Source organism: Anser cygnoides, chromosome 1 (assembly GCF_040182565.1).
Source record: "Anser cygnoides isolate HZ-2024a breed goose chromosome 1, Taihu_goose_T2T_genome, whole genome shotgun sequence".
NCBI classification, from domain to species: Eukaryota; Metazoa; Chordata; class Aves; order Anseriformes; family Anatidae; genus Anser; species Anser cygnoides.
Window position 1 is genome coordinate 123,547,767 of NC_089873.1, and position 26,795 is coordinate 123,574,561.

Consider the following 26,795-nt stretch of genomic DNA (forward strand, 5'->3'; position numbering starts at 1 on the left):
TATCTCTACCTAATTAGTTTCAGCTTGTTCATTCTGAGTATTGTTCCTATTACAGGATCGAACTCCACAGATATTACAAGTATTGGTATTGAAATCTGCCTTCTGGATATTCATAAGGAATTAAACAGAACGAGGACCACAGAGTATGATTTTACATCAGGAGACGTACCTTATACAACTTCTTCCTTCCTTTATATTTATTATCATCATATGAATTCATATTTCTTTCCATCTGCTCAGCTCTAATTCATCACATACTGTATGCACACAACTATGAATATAGACTAAAAAGTACCTATATATCTAAAGCTAAAATAAGAAGCAACAGTGGAAAAACAGAGCTTATGAACAACGAAGGAGATATATATGGCTAAGATGAGCAACTGTATGTTTTTGTACCAAAGTGGTCACATTGGGGTGGGGACAGAAAGAACCTAAGAGTGGATCATTTAGGCTTCCAGTGAAGGAAGGTCACTGAAGATGTGAGGTTCAGATGGAATAGAAACGAATAATGCGTGTATTTCTTCATAGGAATTCTAGAATTTCTTCATAGGAATTCTTATGGAGAAATACCTATGGAGAAATAATGGAAATATTAAATGAAGATCTAGACTTTTAAATTATTACTTTAAATTTGACAGAGTATTCTCATGTTTAGAGACATCTTATTGTTTTTATGCTGGTAATTTATTTGCATTCTTTTAATACTTTAATGAAATGATTAGAAAACAAAATACATAAAACTAAGTAAAAAATGGTCTGACATTTTAAGATGAAGAATAATGCTAAGTATTGTGAAGACTAGTGTCAGTTTGTAAAATTAGGATCTTGTACTGTTTTCCGATTTAGAACGTAAATATTTCCTATTATTCTGTTACTAAGCTGCCAATTAATTTAACTTAATTAACATTTGAACTAAAGTACAAAATTTTAGATGCATCACATACTTTGAGATTAATGTTTTGACACATCATTGAAATTATACAGTGCTTTGATGTTGAAATCATTTTTTTTTTCTTTGAAGGAATAATCTATACTTTAGTTTTCATTTGCACTTTGAAAGTTATTTTTTTCCTTTGGTTGCAAACCAAGGTATGTTTTCATTGTTGATCTGCTGCCAAATAAGACAAAGTTGAAAATAATTTCTAAACAAAAAATGAAGCTAAATTTTTAGAAAGTTGTCCCAGTTAAAGTTGTTCTTTCTTCTATTTTTTTTTGTTTTTATTTTTGTCTTTTTCACCCTGTCTTCCTTGCCAGCCTATAACACTTTTACTTTCATTAGGCCTGTGTTTAGTTTAGGCAGATTTTGGGGAAAACATCTTACATGTTTGTCCTGTTTTTACTCTTCCACAGGTGATGCCTTATGGCCACTGTTCCTATTGGTCTTGCCACTTATGAAATGATGTCACTCCTCCTCTGATGAAACCAAACAGTCTTTCTTAAATAGAAGGGAATGAAATAAGATACTATAGGGGTTTAAACTGGGTAGACACCAGATGGTTACTCTGGGCACCAAAGGAATAAAAGCAGGGTGGGGAAGGAAGGAGCCAAAAAGTAAAAAAATACAAGAAGGAGCATGGGAGTGAGACATTAGCTATTGATCACTCCTCTCCGGAGGCATCTGGGAACTAAGAAGTAGTAGAGAGAGTCCAGTGACAGGACAGTGGGATGGCTGTGCCACTGGCATCAGAATCCCAACTTCTGGGTGGGAGTTCTGGAGCTGTGAACAATCAGCTTGCCAGGACCTGAAGCAGCTTGACAAGAAGGTCCTGTAATAGATTGGATTTGGATGAAAAGACTGTAAGTTAAAAGGTATAGAAAATTCTAGAGGATCTGAACTCTGTGTGTCCTCCTGTGCAACAGAAGGGGCATGAATCAGGAGACCCAACAAACATACTGGTGTCTGTTACTCCATGGTTACTCCATGGAGTTTTTCCCAAATTACGCTTCTGGAAATAAGCTGTCTCCCCAGAGACAGTCTGCAGTAGTACCCTGGCTTGATGGGAGAATTTGTAATTCCCTTATACTCATTAGGCTGTAATTTGATTAGCCAGCATGACTGTTTGATGCCAGAATTAAGGAAAAAAAAAAAAAACAAACAAAATTCCTTAGATCTAAGAATCCATTTTCCACACAACAGTATGAAATGTGTTACATGGATTGTACAAAATATTCCTTTGTTAATGTCCAGCCAAAATCTGCTTCTTACATGCTTACCTTAACCTTCTAAGTTTGAGGGAAGTCCCGTCTTTATTTGCTGTTCATCTTTAAATTTTAGATGGCATTAAATTTCTCTATATAATGAACCGATTCATATTGACCTAGATTTTATTTATATACTCAAAATATTATAATCATATGTTGTGCTATAATTTTAGTCCAGGAGCCAATTTGTAAGAAGAGACTGTGTTTACTTATACTGCAACTTAACTTTTAGTATAGGTGGGTAGGTGGGATCTAGTTTGCTTTTATTTTTTTTTTTCTGTATGTGTGATTACTTTTGGAAACTGTATGCTGAAGTAAGTAAAATACATCAACAAAACCTCATTTTCTCTTCTGTGTTCCTAGATTGAATATTTTTTTAGCATGTAACCTCTTTTTTTCCAGAAAACTCTACAAATTTTAATTTGTCTATCTTCTGATAGACCCAATATAACTGATTAATGTTGATTGTAGCCAGATTAATTTAAATTTCAGATCTTCAGACATTAGCTTGGATTTTTATCTGCCTATGATTACCTATTTGCTTTTAATAGGTTTTCTGTGGAACTTGTATACGTTAATATTAAAGCTACTAAACACTGAAATTAACATTCAGAAGATGTAAGAAAGATGAAACTAATCTTCTGTGAAATTAGGCCAAGATCTGCATAGATACTGAGTGAACACATAAGGGAAATGAATGCATTTTTAATTGTTTTCTTTCATATCTGGGGCCATACTGGAAAAGCAGAGTTTTTATTATATTTAACAAGATTAGGGGGATAGAAAAAGTGATTTGACTCACAGGTCAGTTTTTATTAAATAGGATATTATGGAGTGGCTATAGCAAATAACAGAGATAATTTAACATATGGTAAATCAAGTTAATGAATTAGAAATATCACTTAAGTATGGTGTAATAAATCATATGCCGAATTTATGTAGAAGGGTTTTTTTAGTACCTACAAATCAGTATTTTCAAACTAAATTTGCAAAGAAATATACACACCATGAGACATTTGTTTTCTTCCCACTCCTTCAGCTGTTTTTTCAGTAACCTTAATTGTTTTCATATCTCTGATGTATTTTGATTTATTGTCTTCTATGAAATACCATCATTAGGAGTTAGTACACATCAGTAATACTTTTGTAGCTGGGCAACGTGATAGCAATTCTTCTGTTAATAGTTTAACTTCACGGGGAATTTGTATTTTACTGTGTACATCAGAAAACACATGTTCTGCTACTTTTAAGAGTGTTTTTTTTTTTTTTAGTAAAAAGCAAATAAACGAAAAAACTGTGCTTTGAAACAAGGAACATCAGGAAAACTCATTTTCTTCATATGAAAAACTAACCATACTTCTTGACTGATTTTAGTAATTAATTGCCATCTTTTCTAACCCCTGTCTAGGAGCTTTATTTGCTGTTGTTATATTTTGTTCTGTTTTGTTTTTAAGTATAGATGGTTCCTCCCCTGGTATACGTTTGCAATGCTGCTAATAGTGTAGTATAGTGATACCTCACCTCTCCATCTATAGAAAACATGCTGAGAAGGACAGCATGGAGATTTGTATTGGATTATTTATTTCCAACCTGTTCTTATATTCACTCCAAATGCTTCAGTGTTGTGAGATTTTAGCTATGTCATTCACTGATTATTAATTTCTAATACTAGCAAAAGAATGTGCTTAGTTAGAAACTGACTACTTTGAATGCAAATTAAGGAATTGATCAGTATTGATAGCATATTTTTTTCATTATTTTCCTTCACTATATGCATCTGCTCATGCATATGTGGACTCAACTGACAATTAAAAACAACTTGTCTGAAAACAGATGCTTATAAATTTGCAGATCAAATAGGTCAGGAAAGGTTAGATGTCATTCAAATGGTCACTTTCATGTTTTGATATTCCCTGTTGCTCTCTCTGATTAACAATTGACCATTTAAGCAGTTACATATACTGAGAAAACAAACATTTTATGTGCTGCAAATGAAATAGTAGAATAACAAAAACGAGTAGTCTGATATGTTTATTCATAGGAGTGAGATTGTTGTTACCGATTGGCAAGATACCTACCATAACAATTTGGTGTTTATAGGCTTTTCTTCCCTTTTTCATACAAGTGTATAAAATTATTTTATTTAATATTATTTTAACCTTTTGTATCCATTTATGTGTTTGTAATGTTAAATTGCTTTACGTTTATTTATTTTCTTACCACTAAAACAGCTTCTGGTATTTTTTCAGGTGTCCAAAGATCTTCCAGAGAAGCAAAAAGAAATAGAGATTCTGCTAAAGGATTTCACTGAACTTGATCAGCAACTAAATCAGCTGACATTGTGGGTAACACCTGTGAAGAACCAGCTAGAGCTTTATAACCAAGTGGGTCAGCCAGGAGCTTTTGATATTAAGGTAAATTTTCTTCTGTTTTAAAAAGGGATTTGGATATTGTATGTTCAAAAAGTCAGTTGGTGCATTAGCTGCATAGGTTGTATTAACAATGTAATTTTGAGGCATAAGTCTGCAATAGTTCAATAAAATTGTTGTAGAAAAATTTGATGACTTAAGGCAAGCTCATTTATTCTTTTTCACTAGATAGTGATAGAACAAAGGTGAAATGTAAAAAAAAAAAAAAAAAAAAAAGCCATACCAAATCATGAAAGAATAGCCCCAAAAGTTAATATATCAAATTTTAATATGAAGATTAAAATGATAATATCAGTTTTGGACTATTTAAACAGTTTTCATTCAATTAATTCATTAATTGACTAGTTGAAAATCAGAATACTTAGGGCCCTATCATTATTCACATGTTGCAAGGAAAAATATCTAACTGCACAGGTAATAATAAAAAAATAAAATATAAAATAATAAAATAAAAATCAATAAAACTGATTGTATAGTAATTGTGAACAAAATATTTGTAATCTAATGCTTGATATGTTTTTATGTATAAAAAAAACTCACATAGGTGGGGGGAGCTGAAGAAATTAAGGATGAAATATACTGATTAGACTAAAGGGGCCTGCTGGGTAGTATGTACTCAGACCTTTTGGCTTTGCATTATTTGTCTGTATGTAAGTGACTGGGGAAATATTTTAGCATACAGCAACTTATTGAAATACGTGAAATTTTTTGGTTTATAGTAGTTAACCATCACCTAAATAAAAATTAAATAATAGACACTGTTTTTTATTGGTTCTCATCTTGCAGTTTTCAGTGAAAAAAAAAATACTTAAAACTTTTCTTGCTTTGGATGAAATGGAATAATAACTGCTTCTGAAGACGTGGTTTTTGCTGAGCATATTTATTAAATTTACTTAGTTTCTTTCGTGCAACAGTTTTAATGCCAAAACTCTTTTTATGTCATACAATCATATTATGTAGAACAGTGAATCTGAAGTCCTGTTGTAGTCTTATAATTGACAGAATGAGTTCAGTGGTGACATTCATTCCCTTTTTAAAAGATAAAATTGGTATAGCTCTGCAAATGTCTGTATATATGCTGAATGAATGATAGAATTTTGCTTTCAAGAAAATTATCTATGCTTATTTTCTGTATTTAAATTTATGTTTAAAATATTTATTTTAAACATAATTCTTCAATTTTTTTTATATTCTTTTTCATTCTGTTTCTTTTATTTCTAGAATTATTCCATCATTAACGTTTGTATAAAATAAACGTAGGGCTAAACTGGCAAACTATAAGAATATTATTTTTTCTACTGTTTGTGAAAGAAATGTTTTGCTTGGCTCTTTCAGTCCTCTTATGGTGATGTCACGGGAATATTTTTGAAACACTGTTGACAGAATAGAAAAAAAAGTAAACTTTAGTCCTGAAGTGGTTGGATGAAATCTTGCATGTTCATAGAGGAAGGGGAATAATGAAGAGCTCCAGGGAGGCAAGTAAACCTCTCTGAAAGAGGCCCTACCATACCTCTTTCATAGATGAATTTAGATCATTAGATTTTATTTTTGATCAGTTCTGATTGGAGTTCAAACAGCTAGTTGTTTATACTGTTGTAAGGGCTATAAGCTTATCAGTTTTTATCTACATGCTATCTATCTGGATTGTGTTTTAAAGAAATAGGCTTATATCTTAAAGTGTTGCTGACTGATGGTTTATGCAGGCTGTCTTTTTCTTCAAAGAGAGAATCTCTTGCATTAAAGGTTCTGTATTAAATATTTCTGAAAGCAAATGGGATTTTCATAACTTTTTTTAAGGTTACGAATAAGCACAATAAGAGTTTTGAGACTGTTTATCCTGACAAAACACACGGGAAAAAAAAAGGGGGGGGGGGTATATAATTCAAGAAAGCAGCCTATTCATGACAGCATACAATTTTATACTTGACTTTAAACCCATGTTTCCGATCCATGCTAAAATGCTGTCCTGCACCGGGTCAAGCATGTGCGTACTGAATCATTGTTGAAGTTATTGACGACACTCTTACAAAAGAGGTGTAATGAGAAAATTTACAAAGAATCTTATTTGGTGTTCTAAAAACTTCTAAGATATGAAGAAGAGGTTTAAAACTGCTGGCTGAAATTGTAAATATAGCACTTGAATCAAAAAGACCAGGCCCATGTCAGTCCTTGAGAAACCTGACTATTCCTATTATAGGATTTGGCTTACATATGGCTTACATAATGGCTTACAGATTGGAATTGAGACATTGAGAGTCGAGAGGCAGGAGACCTTTTCTCCATTAACACTGGTGACAGGACCCGCGGGAACGGGGTTAAGCTGAGGCAGGGGAAATTTAGGCTCGACATCAGGAGGGGGTTCTTCACAGAGAGGGTGGTTGCACACTGGAACAGGCTCCCCAGGGAAGTGGTCACTGCACCGAGCCTGTCTGAATTTAAGAAGAGATTGGACTGTGCACTTAGTCACATGGTCTGAACTTTTGGGTAGACCTGTGCAGTATCAAGAGTTGGACTTGATGATCCTTAAGGGTCCCTTCCAACTCAGGATATTCTATGATTCTATGATTCTATGATTCTGTGATTGACTTTTATGAAAATTCTGTCAATTCTTCATACTATTTTGCTATTCATACTACTTTACTACGCATGGTAATGTTCTTCCCATTCCTTCTCAGCCATTAGGTTCGCTCTTATTTCTTTTATTTTCTAGGATATTTATTTGGGAAAATAGTTCAGAGAGTAATTTGAATGGAAAAGATTTATATAGAGATTTTAAATAGTATAAGGACATTCACTTCTAAGAGCCACAATCTATTAGAAGTGTTAGAAACTTTATGGCCTTACAGCAGATGGAAATCATTAACTCATTAACAACATTAGTGCAGCATATACTCTACAGATGTTATTTTAAGTCTTGGGAATCAGGACTCCTTTGTCTACTGTTATTTAGTGAGTTACCAGTTACTTAGTAGAGTTACTACTGTATAGATATTTAATGAGAAATTAGTGAGTTATTAAAGCCTACTTGAGATTTTGAAACCACCATGTATGATGAGCTACTCTCTGTTCGTAACAGAGTCCAAGTAAACAGGTAATTAGCATTACCTATAATAGATAACAGATCTATTGAAAAGGTTTTCAAAGATGATTGTTTAACTCAGAAGCCTAGTTCAAAACTGAAAATGCTGCTAGTATATAGATGATTGCAATCTACAAAACAGAGTAAATGTTAATACAACCTGAACAGTGCCAAACTTTCAGAAAGAAAGATTTAGGAAAGAAAAAGCAAGAATCAGCTACATGTAGGTTTTAGTGTTTGTTGATTTATTTTTTTTAATGTCTATGTATTTCATCACAATAATTTTACTTTTTTAATGCTGCTTTCTGTTCCTTATTCATTCCTCATAATCAGTATCTTTACTGAGCATTCACGTGCTGGGAGAACTCGAAATTGAAAAATTGTAGTGAATAACAAAATCTAACGATTATTGTCAGGAACATTTTTAATCTGTTGTCAAGAGCAATGGTCTACTGTGTTGTGACTGCTGGACTCTGCCTGTTTAACTACATCTAGGGTATCTATAGTTATGGAGTTGGAGGGTAGCATTGTAATATGTGACTACAGAGTAAAAACATGAGCTGTGGTGTGACAGATCATTGCCACCAGGAGACACAGCTTTGAGCAATGGGTCAGAAACTCATATGGATGCACAAGCAAATTGCATAAAGGAAGAAATGAGTTAGAAAGGTTGCTTATTAATGGAAACTAAAAATGAGAACTTAGTTACAGCCTAGTAACCAGAAAAATAAAAACTAGGACTGGTTAGGAAAATCAGTAAGTAAAAGTGTATGTGTAACTTCAGTATTTAAATAACTACCGAAGTAATCTTTGAAATAGTTTAAGAAGGTGCATTTTAGCTCTGGTTCCAGTACAGTAACTTTAGTAGGAACAAAAAGCATTTCAGTGAAAGAATGCCTAAAGTTACTGGCTCGTATTGCACAAAAGAATTAAGAAATCTTTGTGTTATTGCATGTTTCTTTTCTCAGTCTCCTATGAAAACTGTTTGAATATTGGATTTATTATCTCCTCCTAATTGTATTTTGGGTAAAAAATATTTTTCTTCAGTTTCATTCTGTGTACTGAATTTAAGTTGTTTTTTTTTTTTTAAAGGAAATGCAGAAATGCATAACTTACAACATGTAGAAAAATAAACCATCCCACACTCAAATTTTAACCTTTTATTTAAATATTTCTCCAAAGAGCAAATTCTTTTGAAATAGTTATCTTTATCCAAGGTATAAAGGTTGAGTTACAGCCTGTATTTATATAAACTAGAACTCAATGTTGAGCAGAAGGTTGCCATTTCATTTTCAGTCGTTGCCTTTTAGAATTTGCCTGAGTTTCCATTCAGTTCATATACATGTTATTCTGAGATTAGTTATCTTTTCTGCATATGCCTATGAAAACAAAGCCTCCTTAACAGAGGTAAAGACCTAAAGGTAATGTAGAGCTTCTGAAGAAATGTCTTTGGCCTGCAATGTATCACTGGAAAGTTGCAGATTGACTGGAGTTCCCTGACTGTATGTTCAAGATCTTGCTAGCAATAGGCCAGACTGAGACCGAGTGTCTGAAAGATATCCTCTTTGATGGTAGCTCTTTGAATTTCATCTCTCAAATTTTTCTACAGGGAGCTGTGTTCTGGCCTGTGACTAATGCTGTTTGCTAGGCATACAGGTCTTGTGATTATAGTTCCATGACAGAGATTTTGTTAAATTTTGCATTTCAAGTAATGTTTTAAATGTAGAGTTGTCTACTAGATTCTCAAATTCTGCACAAGTATATATCAAACAGCATTTTTCTTTCTCTACTGCCTTTTTTTTTTTTTTTGATTTGCATTTAACACTCCCACAAATTTTTAGCATTTGTAATTATTTTACAATAATTACTCTTTGGGATCAAATGGCCTGGGTTGCTGAGTTTGATCCTAATTCAATTCTTTTAAGAGGAGCTGGAGATGCTCTGTTCCAACCTGAACAGACAACCCTTGCCTACAGGTTGCACAAATGTCTGCTGATGGTGCTCCTTAACTCTTCTGGAGAGCCCAGGATATGCAGGGGGAAGGGAGGCAGAGGTGCCTGCTTCTCCATCTCTCATCGTCGAAAAGCCTTAAGAGTCAGCATACCTCCACCATAGGAGGAGGATAAAGACCTGGATTCCTCCACGTTTTTGCCTCAGAACTGCCACTTCCTCTACAACATTTGGAATAAAGACATTTTTTTCAGGGGGACTGCGATGGATGTAGGTGATAAGGAGCACATGGAGGGAATGAAGAGAAGTGTGAGTCACTGCATTTTAAGGAGTGGACAGAGAAGAGATGCTCAGGATAGGGAGTGACAGTGAAATGCAAAAATCCTGTTCTCAGTGATACCCTGTTAACCCCTCCAAACCTCGTGTCCAGACAATACTAAAAAAAAACACTTTATGATTTCCAGCCATGTTGCCTCCAAATCCTCTTGTAATCTCACTGGTCATTCGTGCCAGCCAACTTAGTTTCTCTACTTTTCCCCTCTACTCCCTCCTTACTTTCAGGGTTTTCACTCACACCTCCCTTTATTCCTCTATATTTGAGCCCTCTTTTTCAAGGTTTCCACAACCTTCATTTTTAGCTTATATTGCCAAAGAAGCTTTGAACTATCTCTGAGTATGGGATTTATACTTGTCTATGGTGGTCACTTGCCATGTATATAAATAGCATATTGTTTGTTTTTGGCAGATAAAAACAGGCCACCTTAAAAAAATAATGAATTATTCTTAAAAGTAACTTACATTTGGGTCTTGTCCTTGATAAGCTTTGAATGACAATAGGAATGCTGTCAAGTCTTGTCAATCACTTCATTATATACGTGACAGCCTGCAGTTAGTGTAAGAGAAAAGTGTGGCTATGGACTAGAAAAACTAATTGTAGACAAATAAAAGAACATCCATCCCCGTGAGAGAATGAAAGTGTTGACTGGACAGCCCTGTGTTTTTTCTTCGAGTAGCCTTCATTTGTCAATGCCTGCTTGACAAGCTAGGCCGAGAAGTCAGAAATAAGTCGTTATTGATTCTTTTACCTTTTCATTTTGCTATCATCCTTTTAAATGAGTAATTTTTATATGCCATAAAAGACAGAAAGTTTAGGTCATCCACACGAGCACCTAAGGAATACATACCACAGAGATTTATCTCACTGTCTCACTGACATCTCTGTTTGATTTGGCAAGAGGTTGAAATGTGAAAACTGATGATGATGAAATATTGTTTGATTACTTAAAGTACTCCTATTTTCAATGCATTATTTAGATCTGTAGTAAATGTCAATTTAATCAACTCATAGAACCAGAGCATGATATTCTGCACATCAATCAGTTACCACTCTTTCCAGAAATCTTTATATGGGACTTTGAATAGCAACCTGCTCAGAGTTTTCTCTGTGAGCTTTGATCCCTTAAATTTGCAACAATCTTTGTCCAAACCTCTTCTAAATATCTTTTCCTAGTAGAACAATATTAACTGATATTAGTTGCAAATGGATTGTGAAAACGTGGGAAAACATTCCCTATGAGTAATCCTTGTATATTCTTTAAGCTGTAACGTAGACTTTTCAGTGTTCAGGATGGATTGCAAAACACATACACCCCTGCATCTCAGGCAAAGAGAGATGTTTTGAGAGATGAGATATTTGATATGAGGGGTAGTATTTTTCTAGGAAATAATCAGTGACTAGTAAGCCAAGATGTGGTTTTGTTCTTGGAAACGTAAGCTTTTTAGAACTGTGGGTGAGTTGCTTGGAAGTTAGTGAGGTTGTATATCAACATTGTCTTTTGGCTTCTTCCTTGCACTATTAAAAACCACTTAGGTAATGTTCAGAGTCCCAGAGAAGAGTGTGACTAATATAAATGAGTGAACAAATATAGGGAGGAACTTAATAGAAATGACAAAGCAGTTTATCATGGCTCTAGTGAAGTGAATACAAAAACTATTCCTTGCCTTAGTATAGTTAGGTTTTCAGAGGTAGGATATTTCCTCTTCTATTCACAGTGTACAGTTTCCTATCATTCTCCCAGGTTATTTATGTTCTTTTTCATGTGGTCCTTTCCTAAATAGAAAACTCTCTTTCTCTTCAAAATGCAATTCTTAAAAGCTCTTAGACACTCATCTTGATAATAGCATGTTATTTATTAAATTGTAACTCCTTTTCTGTGAGATTATATATTTTTCTCTGCTGATCACCTACAATTTAAAGTACTGGGATTTGAAGAAGAACTCATACAAATGACCTTTTATCACTACAGAAGGTTCTATTAGCTTTAGTTTAATGTGCTTTGACTTGATTACTGACTAGTGAATATTACAGGCAGTGAGTATCTTCTCATTTTTTTGTACATTGCTAACAATATCCATTGATGGTGTTTGATTGATATTTGACTGTTAGATTTGTTTGATGTTAATTTGATTGATGTTTAAGTAAAAATCATGTTTTTGTTTAATTATTTTGAGTGGAAATATGAACATATGACTAAAAATTCTTAGCTCCTTCTCACACTGAAATTAGTGATAATGTGGAAAACTCGCAGTCCTATTGCAGATTTTTTGCTGAATTTCCACATAGATGTGGCTTTGAGGTATCAGGCAGAGTGTTGCAAAGCTTAATTCTTGCAAGATACTATAGGTGACATAAAGAGAGGCAACCTGTTAGATATGATAAATCCTGCAGTGAAAGATGATTGTTGGGGGAAATTATTTCACTTAATTAAACCACTGTTGTGGTTTAAACCAGGTCAGCCACTCAGCCCCACACAGCCACTCTCTTGCAATGTCCCACAATTAAAAAAATAAAAACTTCTGATAACACACTTGCTCTTGGATATTAAAGAAACCCAAGGTACTGCTACCCAAAGCATGGATATAACTTAGCTGTTTGCAGTTGCAAACCAGCCAGTGAGAAATGATCACACTGCACATTTTCAAAACAATAAGAAAGTAAATTCCATTTACTGAAATCTATCCCTGCTTCTGCTGCTGAAGCAACATACTGAAGTTCTACTCTTTCTTCTAGCTGCTTTTGTATAAATGGACACAGTGAAACAGCACAGAGGATTACTGTCATATGAATCTTTGATTTTCTTATTCCCTTTTCTCCCCTTTGCATGGGCAAAGAAGGCCATGTGGCATCCTTAGGGGCTGTCTTGGTTAGAAGATGTAGCATGAAGACCTTCTTTAGTGAAGGGTAATCCTTATCAGAGTCTTTCAAAAAAAAAAAAAAAAAAAAGAGAAATTATTTTCACAGGAGTAGTTTGTTTTAAAGATTCAGGGACGTCTAAGTTCTTTTAATGTAGATGTCATCTGAATAATATTCATGAAGAATAAATTATTTAAATGACTATACATAGTTTTATAGCTATGCATTTATATGCATTGTTACATTATTTTTAATAGGAAAGTCACATAATGTTCTATCTCCTTTCTTTAACACTTTTCATTCTTTTTATGCAGCCTAGTATACTTTATTTTACCTAATATTTACTATATGAGCATTTTGAAGGCATGGGACTGTGGTTTCTGAGACCATAACTTCTGTAAGGATTTCCAGATCCTAGTGTGTATGTTACTGTTTTTTGATTTCATTTTATTCTTCAGTGTGGAAATGCTAACATTTAAATTCTTACTCGAAAAAATTTTTACTCTGGTTTTTACTCCAAATCAGTAAAAACTGAAAGACTGCAGTGACAATTAATGCTATTGCATTTTGTTAAGACTTCAATGAATCTTTATGGTTTCTTTTAGTAATACATGTCACTGTAACTACTAAAGACAAACTGCAGAAATGTATCCTCATGAATATTCCTTTTAAATGATTCATTACAGTCTAATACCAGAAGAGAAGCGTATCTGAAAACATGTTACAACCAACAAGCCTTCTTATGACAATAATGTATTTTGATTTTGACTTTTTTTTTTTCTAATTTTCTTCTGTAGCCAGAAAGTCATCTGAAAATAAATCTTTATTTACTACATTTGGAAGGAGGAGGAAAATTTGCATATGAGAGAAAAGAAGAAGCATCCAAGAATTTGACATTGATTAAAAAAAAAACCACACCACCTTTCCCATATTAAATTATTTTAATTCAGTTTATTGATAGAACTGTCATTATTTGTGCATTTATAGAAAAGAAATTCTTTTTCCTTTCTTTCCTTTTTACAAGAAGAAATGAGCAAAGTTTGTGACTCAATACTTTTATAAGTATTAACAAATTTCACTTGAAAGTCAAGATAACTCATAAGTTGTTCAATTCATGCCTAAAATTCTTGTGGAAACAGTAAAAGTTGTAATGTTTGTTTGAATTAAGTGTAAATGCCATAATATAGAGACAAACGTTCCTGTCTTGAATTCTTAGCAGCAGCATGTTTTTGAAGTAACACCTTTTTTATTTTGCATTTAGAGTCTGTGTATCCAGAGGAGTCTCTGGTGCACTCACAAGTGAGGTTTTAGGGTACAGTGTATCCCCTATCCCATTCAGTTTGGAGTTGTGGATTATCAGATCTTTTCTCAAATTCAACAAAATACTTATATTACGTGCCTGTTTTTCTCCTGCTGAAATATTCTTCATATCTATCTAAAAGAGCACGTAACTAAGAGACAGCCTGTGAAACTATTGGGTATTCCTTATTTCCTTGCAAGAATTTTATATGTATTTCTGTCAAGTGTGCTTTCTCTGTGTTCTCCTGGTTTCTTTGTTATCTCTTTTATGTTATGCACTGGAACTATGACAGGATCTGAAGTCTAGGTAGAACAGGGACAGCTGTTTCATTCTATGCCTTGTCCAGCCTTAAAATAAAATATCCTAAATCATACCCAGTTTCAAATAATTCTTACTGGATGTCTTCACAATCCAACTTGATGATTAATCATCATGCCTTATCGGTATATGGCTACCATAGAAAAATTCTTTTCATATCCCATATCTGCGGGTCATGTCTTTACGGCTAATAATTTACTTCATCTTCAGCACCTCCAGGAAATTTCCTTTTCAGGACAGACAGCTGCAGTGTCTAGATACTGATTTCTCTGTGGGGAAAAACCTACTATATTTCATCTCCTGTAGATGTACAGAGGAAGCTCACAAATTTTTGATAGCCAACAGGAAAATGAGCTTTGAAAAATCCATCATTTTGCTCTGTAAAGTGGTGGGTATTGCCATTTCAGCCACATTGTTTGCATGGTTTAAATTCTCAGTTCCATTTCATTGTGGAAGATTTTCTCATTGCTGTTACTGTAAAAAGGAAAGAAAAGAAAAAGAAGTATGGCCAGGAACAGAATGATGAAGAATGCTATCAGGTCTTAACGGACACACTGTCCATGTATTTTACAAATTGCCCCAGGCCGGAACTCATAAGTTCATAAAGTAGTTATGAAATTAAAGCATTACAGTTTTAGAAGGAAGATGTCCTTTGTATAATGCTCTTTCCTGTGAAATAATTGTTTCTCCTCTGAAGTATCTTCACAACTGTTCTCTGAGGTCAAGTGCTACAGTTAGATCAGCTTTCTCGTCTCATTAAAACAGGTGTCTGTCTTTTACATGCTACTTTAAAAAATTGGATGAATCTCACAACATTATTCTCCCCATAAATGTAGATTCTAAAATTATCTTGGGACCTTAGTTTGGGTCTTACATACTTAAAATAGCACTGATTTAAAGTAATGAGGGAAAGATCAGTTATTTTATTTACTCATTAAAATGACATTTTTAAAGGCTGGTGCTTAAAATTGCTTGTCCAACAGTTACAGCTTTTTTTTTTTTTTTTTTTTTAATACATTTGCAAACTAAACTTCAACCTAGACCACTAATGGAATGTTTTTAAATTGAATTACCTGTATTTTTTTTTTCATTAAACCCTAAGACAGGAGGGTAAAATTAAATTCTATAACTTTGATGTTCACAGAGTTTTGGCTTTCTCTGTAGAGATAAGTGAAATATTCAGGAAGTTATCAAACCTTTTAGTCTGTTATGTAGAAAAAGAACAGAGATACAAACTTGTTTCTCCTTGAATTTTATGAAGATTGATTAAGGTCTGTATTCTGGAAGTTTAAATACTGGCACCTGTTTTTTTTCTCCAAGTGGATTAGTCCCACTTCACTGTGGCCACAGAGCTGTTAACAGCATGTCCTAGATGTATTCTAATGCTGTTGTATAAATATCTAAAGTGAATACCGAGAATGCCATTGATGACTGACTGTATGGCCTACAATCAAGATCTGATACTTACTGTGGTATAGCTGAACTTTGATGTATTCTAATTAAGTGTCCTCTGACCACTCTTCTTGTGGTTGTTTAGCTTGTTAATCTGTTCCATGAATGGGAATGTGCGGAGCTGTGTCAAAAGGTAAGTTAGGTCACTTATTTAAAACCATAATACTTGAAGAGAGCAACATATTCACATATCCATTTTCCATCCACTTTTATTTTTTTATCAGGACCTCAACTCTGCACTGAGTCAACACACTTGTGGGGGGGAAAATGAGGCACTTAGAGCCTCACCATTTGTTTATAGCCTTTTCCCTAAAATATCTGGGAACAGTAACCTGAAAGATAGATATGAATATTTTGGTTAACCTTGCTGGAGCTTCTTGCGTGTATGAATAAGACAATCTATCTCAAAGAATTCTGGTTACAACTGTATGCAATATTTTTGTTTTTTAGATAAGAGAATTAAATACAATTTTCTGTTATCAAGACAAAATACACGAGGATTCATATGTGATTATTCAGAAAAGTCTTTTTGAAGTTTGAAGCCTCCAAATTGCTTTAGGTTTCAGATTTAGTATATTTGCTTGTTAAATGTCATAGAATCATAGAATATCCCGAGTTGGAAGGGGACCCATAAGGATCATCGAGTTCAACTGCTTTGTTGCATTCAATAAAGTGAAGGGAAATTGCTTACTGCTTCTGTTTCTCTGAAAAACAAAACAAAACAAACAAAAAGAAAACACAACCTTCTCTTCTTTAACCTTTATTTAATGTAGTATTGACAAAAAGAGATCATCAATTTTAAAACAATATATTAATTTCTAAATTATATTTTTTATTTGAAGGTTGTAATCAAGTTTCCATTTTTGCATTGCAATTCACCACAAAGACACAGGTTTAAATACCCTGAGCATCTCCTACTGTCCCTGCAGAAAATGTCCTGTGGAGATAATCTCATTAGGAAATCTGATCCCAGAAGTTCAATTGGTGTTACAAGAAAAGGTGAATCAGTGCTTTTGATTCTTAATATAGACCAATAGACAGTCTGAAATGCTGCAGATACTTCTATAGATAGTTGTCTGGGCCTCCTAGTATATCTGTAGCATATGTCAAACAACCTGTCGATGTCTGCTAGGGTAGTTACCATATCTTGAAATAACATATGCTAAGCCAACAAACTTTCTGTTCCATTAGCATACACACCAGAGGTTTAGCCAATATACTGATTTCAGCTAGGGAATATGGATTTCTAAGTTTTGAGCTGTATCAACAGACTTTCCTAGTCCATATGGGGCTGTAGACAAGTCCCTGCAACTTTCTCAGCCTGCAAATGTATTCAGCAGGTTGAACTGACATGTTGGTGGAAATACAGAAGCCAACGTGACTTATTCTGCCATGGATTTTCATCTGTTTTGATGTGCTATTTTAACACCAATGAACATTCTTCAGTGGCATCTCGTGGAGTAAAGGTGTCCTCTGTTTTATTCTTGCTGTTTATACATGTTTAAAAAACAGCAGTTTCCAGTGATGATGTATTTTAATTTGCCATATGTGTGAAAAGTTTAGTTAGCATATTCATCACCCAGCCCAGAAGTAGCATTACAATTCCTTTCACAGGCGGTTCATAAATTGTGAAATTCCTGTATCAGCTCTGTCTCACAGAGAGAGAGTGCTGCATCTGTCCTACAGGCATTCTCACATGAAAGGGGGGGGGGGGGGAAGTCAGTGTGGTAGCAGAGTGAACTATCTTGAATCAAGATTTCTAAAAAGTTATGTCTTTGGCATTCCCAAAATACTGATGTCTACTTCCAGATGTGTACAGACAACTTGTGTTAGCTTCTGTAGTAGCTTGGCCTGTGTGATGGAGAGCAGACTTCAGGCCCTGCTCTTGGAGGATGCTATTCACTTGAGTCCTGTACAGGCTAGATAATAACCACAGTCTCTTTGTTGTATGAAACTACTGGAGGCCAAGTTACAGTTGCTACCTTTTTGTTCTCTTTGGAAACTGAACCATGGAGCAGCATTCTGAAAGTACTCTCTCATCTCTTGACCTGTATCGATATAGTGTCACCTAGCAAATGGATTTGAAATTGCTGGAAATTTGCTCAATGGACAAAATTTGTCAAGGGGCTATCCTATCAGGCAGTGAACCATGCGAAGAGCTCACTCAAAGTTACTGCAGTGATTTAATTCGCCAGGTGTATACTTACTAAAAATAATTTTGTGATGTTCTTAGGTGATGTTGAAATTAATGTTCAACAATGAAAAATTAATTGTAGCTTTAACAAATAGGCTCTCTTAATTTCAGCAATGTTGAAAGGAACGTCAAGATACTGAGAACTGTTTTTCCTCTTGTTCTTATTTCCACATCTCCAATGAAGCGTCATTCTATATTGGATAGACTTAGTGCATTTTAGTTCAGGTCAAGGCCATTGATTTTGAAAGATTGCTCTTCACAAGATTAGTTCATGTAATTCCAGAAAATTGTAGGGCTGAAGGAATTGGTGATCTAACAGTTAAATATATTTCCATAGCCACTTCCTGGCTATATAAAATTGTAACTGTATTCTATGCATAAAGAAGAAATACCTTTTCTATCTGTAAAGAATACTTTTTCAAATCTTTATGTAATATATAGAAATGGGATATCTTAGTTCTTAGGTGTTGTGTATACTAGTACTTGCATAAAATAAAAATCAGAAAAAGGACTGCTAAACATTTTCTTCTTTGCTGTAAAATATGGAGTTGCATATTACCATCCGTCATTCTTTTTTTTTTTGTTGTTGTTTTGTTTTGTTTCTCTAATTTTAAAAGGGAAATTTATATGTGTGTATGTGATAAATCATTATACACATTTCAATATAGAAGGTGGATAAATACTGAGCAGCCAAACTTTGTTGCAGCTAGAGGACTGGAGTAGTAACTCCTGTTAATAGTCCTTTTAATGTATCTGTAGTGCCTTCTCTGGTCAGGTTTTCTTGGTTTGAATTTTCACTTCCTGGTGGTGGAACTTTCCTGTTATTGTTAATGGCTATTATTACAAGCCAGGCCGGATCTAAAATGTGAAAAACATATTCCGATGTTGCAGTTTGTGCCCACTGCCCTTTTTCCTGGCACTGAGCACCACTGGAAAGAGCCTGGCTTCATCCTCTTTGTACCCTCCCTTGGCATTTATACATATCAGTGAGAAACCCCTGAGTCTCCTCTCGTCTAGGCTGAACAGTCCCAGCTCGCTCAGCCTTTCCTCATAGGAGGGGGCACTTCCCTGGGGACAGGATATGGGGTCCTGGTTGGGCTTGGCTCGGTGTGGCCTATGGCCAGACATGGCAGGGCTGTGGGGAGCTGGAGCCTGGCCCTGCTGCAAGCCTCGCTGGGGCAGGGACAGAAGACCCTGGGACAGATGTGGGGGTCTGGGCCTGGGCAGGTGGGGGAGCCCCAGGGGGGCTGCAGTGGGGTCCTGAGCCTGTGCAGGGAGCGGGAAGCCCCAGAGGCATGGGGGTTTGGGCAGGGGCAGTGTCAGGGCTGATGGTGCACCCAAGTCCTGGGACTGTCTAAGGGGGCCCTCCCAGAGCACACTTTCCGTTCTGGTGATAGCCGGTATGAAACCAGACAGCACACTCTCAGACCAGTCCATGACAGTAGTCATCCCAAAGCACAGTGAGTGCGGATGAGAGAGAGATCTGCTTCAAAGGCACATCCATGCAAGTTTAACTGGTGGTATAGATGTACCCATACTGATCTTGATATTCTGGGGTTCTGCAGGGAATTGTAATGCTATTGCACCTGCTACGAGATTTTTTTTTATGGTATGTGGTACTGTTATGAAATAACATAATTATTTGAGATATGTAAAACAACAGAAAACAACATAATAATGGCAAAATATTGGAGATGGTTTAGTTGTTTAAAAAAATAAAAAAATAAAAATCTTATTTTTCATCAAGATAGGCAGAAAATTGACCTTTTCATCAAAACTCCTTAATGATTATTTTGTCTTTATATGGTGAATACAGGAGCAGAAAGCCAACCTAATATCGAACCAAGAAAAATAGGACTTCAATGAATGCTTGATCAACAGGTTAATAAAATTCCACCCCTCCAATATCCTAGTTCTGCTGTACATTGCTTTTCAGTGCTTCTCTATAAATCCATACAGGTATATCTCATTAATATTGTAATGCATAATAAAAAGTAATTAAATACAACATGTTTCAAATATCATTGCAAGAAATCAGAGAAGCTTTAATTAACTTTATTTGCTATTGGTAAACAATATTCAAAGGGACAAATGGAGGATGGCAGTGAACTTAACAACACTTGTTATTTTTACTGATTATCCATAATGTTTTGCACGTAAAATTTCAGGCAGTACTGTAGACGTATTTTCCATGCTGAGTTGAAAACAGGAGTAAGATGGTCCCTTGTTGAGACTTTAAATGACACAGATTTCAACAAGATCATCGCAGAGAAAATAATAGCGGATTTCCAATAATGAAATGACGTGTTGCATCAGATAGTAACAAGCCTGGCATACAGTCTCGTCTGCTCTCTTATTAATGTTAACTGAGATTGTGGACAGAAAATAAGTTCAGATGGGAGAAGGTAATCAAGCTATAGGGAAAAAGAAAGAAAAAAACAGATGGGAGAAAAGTGTAGAGAGGAAAACCAAACCAACCACTTAATTTACATCTCTCAGATAACTATGGGATTTTTGTCTACCTGTTTTTGCTTACGTTACTTCTTATTACTTCCAAACTGAAAATAATATGAATTTTGGACTTCCAGACACAGTTTATCTCTTGTTGCACTTTTCAGTGATTTTTGCTTTTAACCATTACATGTAGTGCTCCACCCAATATGTATGTAGTTAAGACTTGACAAAATGGAGACTCTGTATGGTGGGAAGGGTTTCTTGGAGTTGCCATGTGTTAGCATGTGGATGACACCTTTCCAGATTAAAAAAGAAAAATTGCTAGAGAATATGTTGTTGCTAATTCAGTACGGTGTCATTGGTAATGATAGGTGCCTCTCTGTACCTTTAGGAACTGTCACTGCTACCGTGCTTTTGTTTCGAATTTGCATGTATGGATGCTTTGCTACCTGTGTAGTAGTTTATTAGAACTAATATTAGTTTACTATTAATATTATTATTCTTCCTAAATTAAACAGCATTTTTGCCTCTAATGATATGGTTTTAAGGCCATGTATTACATGAACAAAATATGCGCTAGTGCACTTTAAATCTGCTGTTAATATAAAATAGACAAAAGGGCTGAGCTGCTTAAATGAGACTTCTCATGCCTGTCTTTCTCAGTATGAATTTGTGTCAGGTTTGTAATAGCTTTATCAAAACTTTCAGGATGAAGGGACCTATCACTGTTTATTCTGTTAGCATTAGTCTTTTCCATCCCTCTTTCCTTTTTTTTTCTCTGGTGACCCTTTTTGTCCTCAGCTGCTACTATCTGTAAGTTTTCCCAGCAACCAGTCCTGAGCAGAAACTAATTTACTGGTGGTTTACAGCCTCCCATGGAGCTTTAGGATTTTTCAGTCTCATCGCGTATGCTACGGTTAATCTACACTGCATGTGTTTTTATTTTTCAGGAAACTGAAGCAGCAGTGCAGGCTAAACAGCCGAATGTGGAAGAGGTTTTGTCTAAAGGGTGTCATTTATATAAGGAAAAACCAGCCACTCATCCAGTAAAGGTAATGAAGCAACCTTTAGCAATATCCATTACTGTGTAATGGGTTATGCTTCCCCTGTTGTACACTTGTCCTTGATGTGCTCTGTTTAAAATCAGTGAAAGAACTTGGCAAAGAGCATTTGTTCTGTTCTGTGACAGCATAGCCAGGAACAATGTAATGTTCCCAGCTAGAAATTTTTTACATGTTGTGATGAGATTCTTTTATTTGACATTAAGTTTGTTTTACTTATTCAAGAGTAATCCACACTGAAACCAAATTTAAATTTGTTGTGCTTAGTTAATGGTATCAAATGAAGTCTTTTTATTTCGGTTATTTCTCATTATTTATTTATTATTTCAAATTACACTTGCAGAAATTCTGCCAATTAAAAAAAAATGAACTTTTTTTTTTTGTAGACAAGGTAAGAGTCAGATCAGAAAGGGGGCCTTTCGCTTTACATTTTTCACACTATGGAAGAAAGAAGAGATGGCAATACAGAACTTTACCACTCAGTTTATCTCTGCCACAATTCATGCAGAATGACTACTTGATTCTGTCTTGGAGCAGAGGATGCATTGTTAAGAAGGCTGATCCCTCCCAACCTTTTTCTTTTAGAAAAATGTATTATAGAATCCTTTTCCCAGCACTGAAATCAGTTTGAAGGGGATATTTTACACTTAGTTTCATAAAGATTATATAGAACTTCATGAAGCCTTAGAGTATTGTCTACTCCCCTGTAGAATCATGAAGCAGGACATAATACGCAAGCAGCCTCTAATGTGTGGTCCAGCTACTTCTGGAAATAGGAGATCAAACTACTAGTAAGGTCACTACTATATCAACCAGAGCTTGATCTGGTTTTATAACTGCTAGTAGAGGATCTGTGGACATGATGATTAAGGGTTACCCAAAACTGTAATAGTGGCTTATTGATTACATACGTGTCTCTTGCAATTGCTTCTAACTGGACAGAGATAGTAATTTTTATATTTAGAGCTTTTCCAAACCTACATTCTTCAATAACCTCATTTTATAGAAAGGTTTCCTCGCAAAGTTAAGATGTCTGTAGGTGACCTCTACAGTGAATTTCTTGTTTTTCCATCTGTATTTAGTCACTATACATTGAGTATTATTTTGCTACTTTTACAAAATCTCCTCTAATATATGTAAATCCCACCAGCTGATCTCCATTCACAGGAGCACATAAACACACTTTTCTCCATTTTAGAAACTAATTTAAGCATTTTTTTTTATTTCTTTATTTCCTGAGCAGTATTCCTTAAAAAAAATTTCCCCTTTGGTATCTAGGGGTTTTATTGTTGTTGTTTTTGTGTATGTGTGTGATCAATTCTCCTAAACAGTGAGAAAATACCAAAAGAGGTGAACTGAAGGTGACTTAAAAGTAGTAAGCTAATGAGAGTGAGCAGAAATGAGGCTTCTGACTCTGGCTTAAGTGTTTTCCTTGGCTAATAAAGCATTATTGTTGTTGGGGAAAAAAAAATAATCATCCGCATGCTGAAGGAATGATGGAACAAAAATCATGCTGCAATAACTACATTTACTCACTTGGTATAGCTACAGAAGCCATTTTAGGGGCCTTTACTCCACATTTTAGGCATAGAAATTCAAACAACAACAAAAAAAAAAGGCAAGCTTTTGGCTTTCTAGATTTTTCTATCTGCATATGAAAAATTTCAAAATGAGTTCTGATATTTTCGAGGAGAAGAATTAGCACTTGTTTTATGTACCATTGACCAATGTGTAAATAGCGTGAAATGATTCTGCTTAGGCCAAACTTCTGGCATAGAAGTGTACTCCACATCTATTCCTTTTAAGTGTTCACGTCAAAGACTGAAAACTGCCAATTTCTACCAGATTTACTGGAACACGGTCAACTGGAACAAGATAACTCTTTAAATAAAGATTACGATGTTCCTTGAGTTGTAGTTTTGACAATGATATTACGAAATGTGTCTGTAAGGAAATTAATAACTATTTGTGGAGTAGTGGATATTTCATTTCTAGTCACTCTGTAATTGGATTTTACTTTTTTTTGCATTACATCGGGTAGTTCAATTAATTGAACAACCTGTGAAGTTAATTTCTGGTTCACCGTCTTATACAGTAAGTAATAAAACAGTGAATATATACTGTCAGGGCTGTAGAATTGCTTTCTTGATGAGGTAGATTTCCTTAAGCTTTCCCCCGTTTATACTGAATTGGTCTTCTGCCATCATCTTCAGCCATCATTCTTAATGAGTAACTTCCAGCACTGTTTGCTATAGGTATGTTCCAATGTAGACTTTTTAGCGCAAGTCAAAATAATTTTCTATGCAAAAGGTATGTTGTAGTAGCAGAAAGTATTTGTACTTAGATTATGGTGTTTTTGAAAAGGTATTAGTGAGATTGCAAAGTTAAGTACTCAAATTTACACAAATTTTTGAATTAAAGTTGTTTTGGTGGCCTTGTTTTAGGCTGAACCCTACCTAATTCTGCATAGGAGAGCACTCACACTGTGAACAGTGATTCAGTACTTGAACTCATATTTCTTGTTTAGTTTGTTGCTGCAAGCTGCAGTTTTCCTGGGAAGTATTCAATTTCTGCTGTGAAGAAAAATGGCTAATTCCTTCATGGACTATTTCAAAACAGTTATCACAGTGGTGTCTAAGTGCTTCATAAACGTTGCTTTATTTTAGAAATTTATTTCAGGAATGAAAGAGAAAAAACAAACAACAATTGGGTCATACTACTAGACACTAACTTAAAATATATATACGTATTCCAGTTTTCTTAACTTGTGATATTACACATAGGCATACCAGAAAATTCAATACAATTTCCCAGATAATTATGACAAAAATGTGAGTATTAACTTGAGACTAGTTTGTGTTTCAAGCAAATAACATATTTGGTCTGATTTATTTTTTTATTTTTTATTTTTTATTTTTTTCACAGATCAAATTAACTCCCATGCAACAGTGGAGTAGTTTTATCTATGTTTATGTATGGGGGCTGAGGCACAAAGACACTGAAATTAAATGTAGCAGACACTTTTATATATCAAATTTGAAACACCGACAGCCAGATTCTTCAACATCATATTATCTAACATTTTATGTGATAAATGCACAATTTTCATAATTTCAGTTGCAGCTGGGATTACTCAAGAGTTCTGGAAATAAATGCCAATGCCTCATGTTGGAGTCACAGAGGAAAAAAAAAATAATAAAAAAAAGATAAAATTATATGGCCTCTTTAAAAGCATCAATTATTTGCATAGCATTGCTTGACAACTTTGTAGAGTATTTAGTTCCCTGAAGAAGCCTTTTCTTAGCTTTCTTTTCTTCTGTCTTAGTTCACCACAAATCTTTCAATTCTTTTAAATAAATGAAATAGAGGTCCTACAGACGTATTCATACTGCAAGCTTCTCCTGTGCTAGAAAACAGTGTGTGTCAGGAAATTAAACATACTAATGCAGTTACGTGCATTGGGTCTGAATTAATGTTCATAGTTGACTTTGGCATTTCTTAATGCTTTGCAGTTTATCTTTGCAACCTTTGTAGTATACTCTTGTTGTGGTGTTTTGAATATAAATTGAACCTCATGGCTTTATATTGTCATGTAATTAAACTGAGGGTAGAATTACTGACATCCACTCTACCTCTTAAACTCCTGAGGATACTGATGTCATTTACTATTTCACGTCTCTAGTTTCACTTTCTGTTGCCAGTCCCTGTGTCCCATTCCTACAGTTCTATTCTTCCCTACTCAGGATCACATCACAGAAGTTGACTCATTTGTCTTTATGTTGCATCCTGTTCTTACAGACAAAATAAATTAAGCTTAATTGTGCATTTGCTGGTATAATTGTCTTTGAACCATATCAGTATGCCACATGTTAGTTTTGTAGTGTTGGTCCATTAGTTGTAGGAAACTGTTAAATTTATGTTCCACCATGAAGTTCAGGTGATCAGATGAGAGGCACATATGTTTCTTTCTTAGCTTAAGGCAATTAAGTTTAAAGATCTACAGGGTCTTTAGCAGAAAAATACTGACAGGAATAACTGTGTTAAATCGTTCTAAAAAGTTACCAAAAAAAAAAAAAAAAGTGTGTGAATTACCCAGAATAGAGATTTCCTTGTTTAAGTACAAAACAAACACTATTAGTTATTTATGTTGTAAAAATAGGTTACCAAAAACTGGTAACTTCACACAGAAATAACTAATTGTTTCCACAACTGTGTTTATAATTTCTGTAATTCTGTCATTTGACAAGAGGTGTGACGTCGGGTATTGATATATTTTGAAGCAAAAGGATTTCTTACTCTATATTTTTGAAGAAAATAAAAATAACAAAACTGTATACTGATCCCTGCTTCAAGCCACCTCCTTTCTTTCTCCTCTCTACCGTAAAGAATTATTAAGTTGAAGAAGACGACAGTCTACCAGTCATTAATTCATGAGACAAGACCTGAGAAGTGGTAACACCAGTAATTATTTTCTGTTCCATTAATCACAGCCGTGGATTTTTAAATTTTCATACCAGGTTTTCTCTTTTTTTTAGATTAAATCTATCTAACTTTTTCAGACAGTAATTCTTGTAAAAACTCATCATTACTTCATCAAAGAATATTGTTCAAGTCCTTATTGTAAGTAATAGGCAGATATACAAGTAATAGGCTGATAAACACTTGTGTTGAATATGTATTCCATTTGAAACTTGTCCAGACATAATATTCTTTTATAGAGGAGATGATTATGAACTGTATTTGCATTAGAATTTTTCTGTGTCCTTCAGTGGGAAGTCACGAGGGTGAAGCCAGCAGTTGTTTCCTAGGATTAAAGTTTGTCTGTCCTCAGATGTGTTGATTTTGAATCTGTAAATCACAATAGTTACAAAAGCTAAATATCTGATCAGATGAAAATGTAGAGAATGATTAGTCATAGAATTTTGGGTAAGACCTTAATAATATTGCTTTATTAACATAAAGTATAGATCTTATGTTATAGTTAACTCTCTGAAATAAGTATATTTTCACACCTTCACAAAGCATACCAAAAGCAACGATACTGGAATTTTGCAATACAGGACTGTAAATATGTTCTTGGAGGCGAATGAAATTTTAGTATAAGCTGATTGATTCAAGAATCAAGAATGGGATGGGACACATGATCCTTTAAGCACTGAC

General features: G+C 34.6%; 1 protein-coding gene across 21 annotated transcripts in view; it reads left to right on the forward strand.

Annotated features, from left to right (window-relative positions):
• Positions 1-26,795, forward strand: part of DMD (dystrophin) — a 1,239,454-nt gene that overhangs the window by 853,547 nt on the left and 359,112 nt on the right. For all 21 annotated transcript variants that reach the window (XM_066990426.1, XM_066990443.1, XM_066990448.1 and 18 more), the window contains 2 exons: positions 4,455-4,619; positions 21,525-21,626. In XM_066990426.1, coding sequence (XP_066846527.1) covers positions 4,455-4,619; positions 21,525-21,626 — 267 coding nt within the window. The remainder of the gene's footprint in view (positions 1-4,454; positions 4,620-21,524; positions 21,627-26,795) is intronic.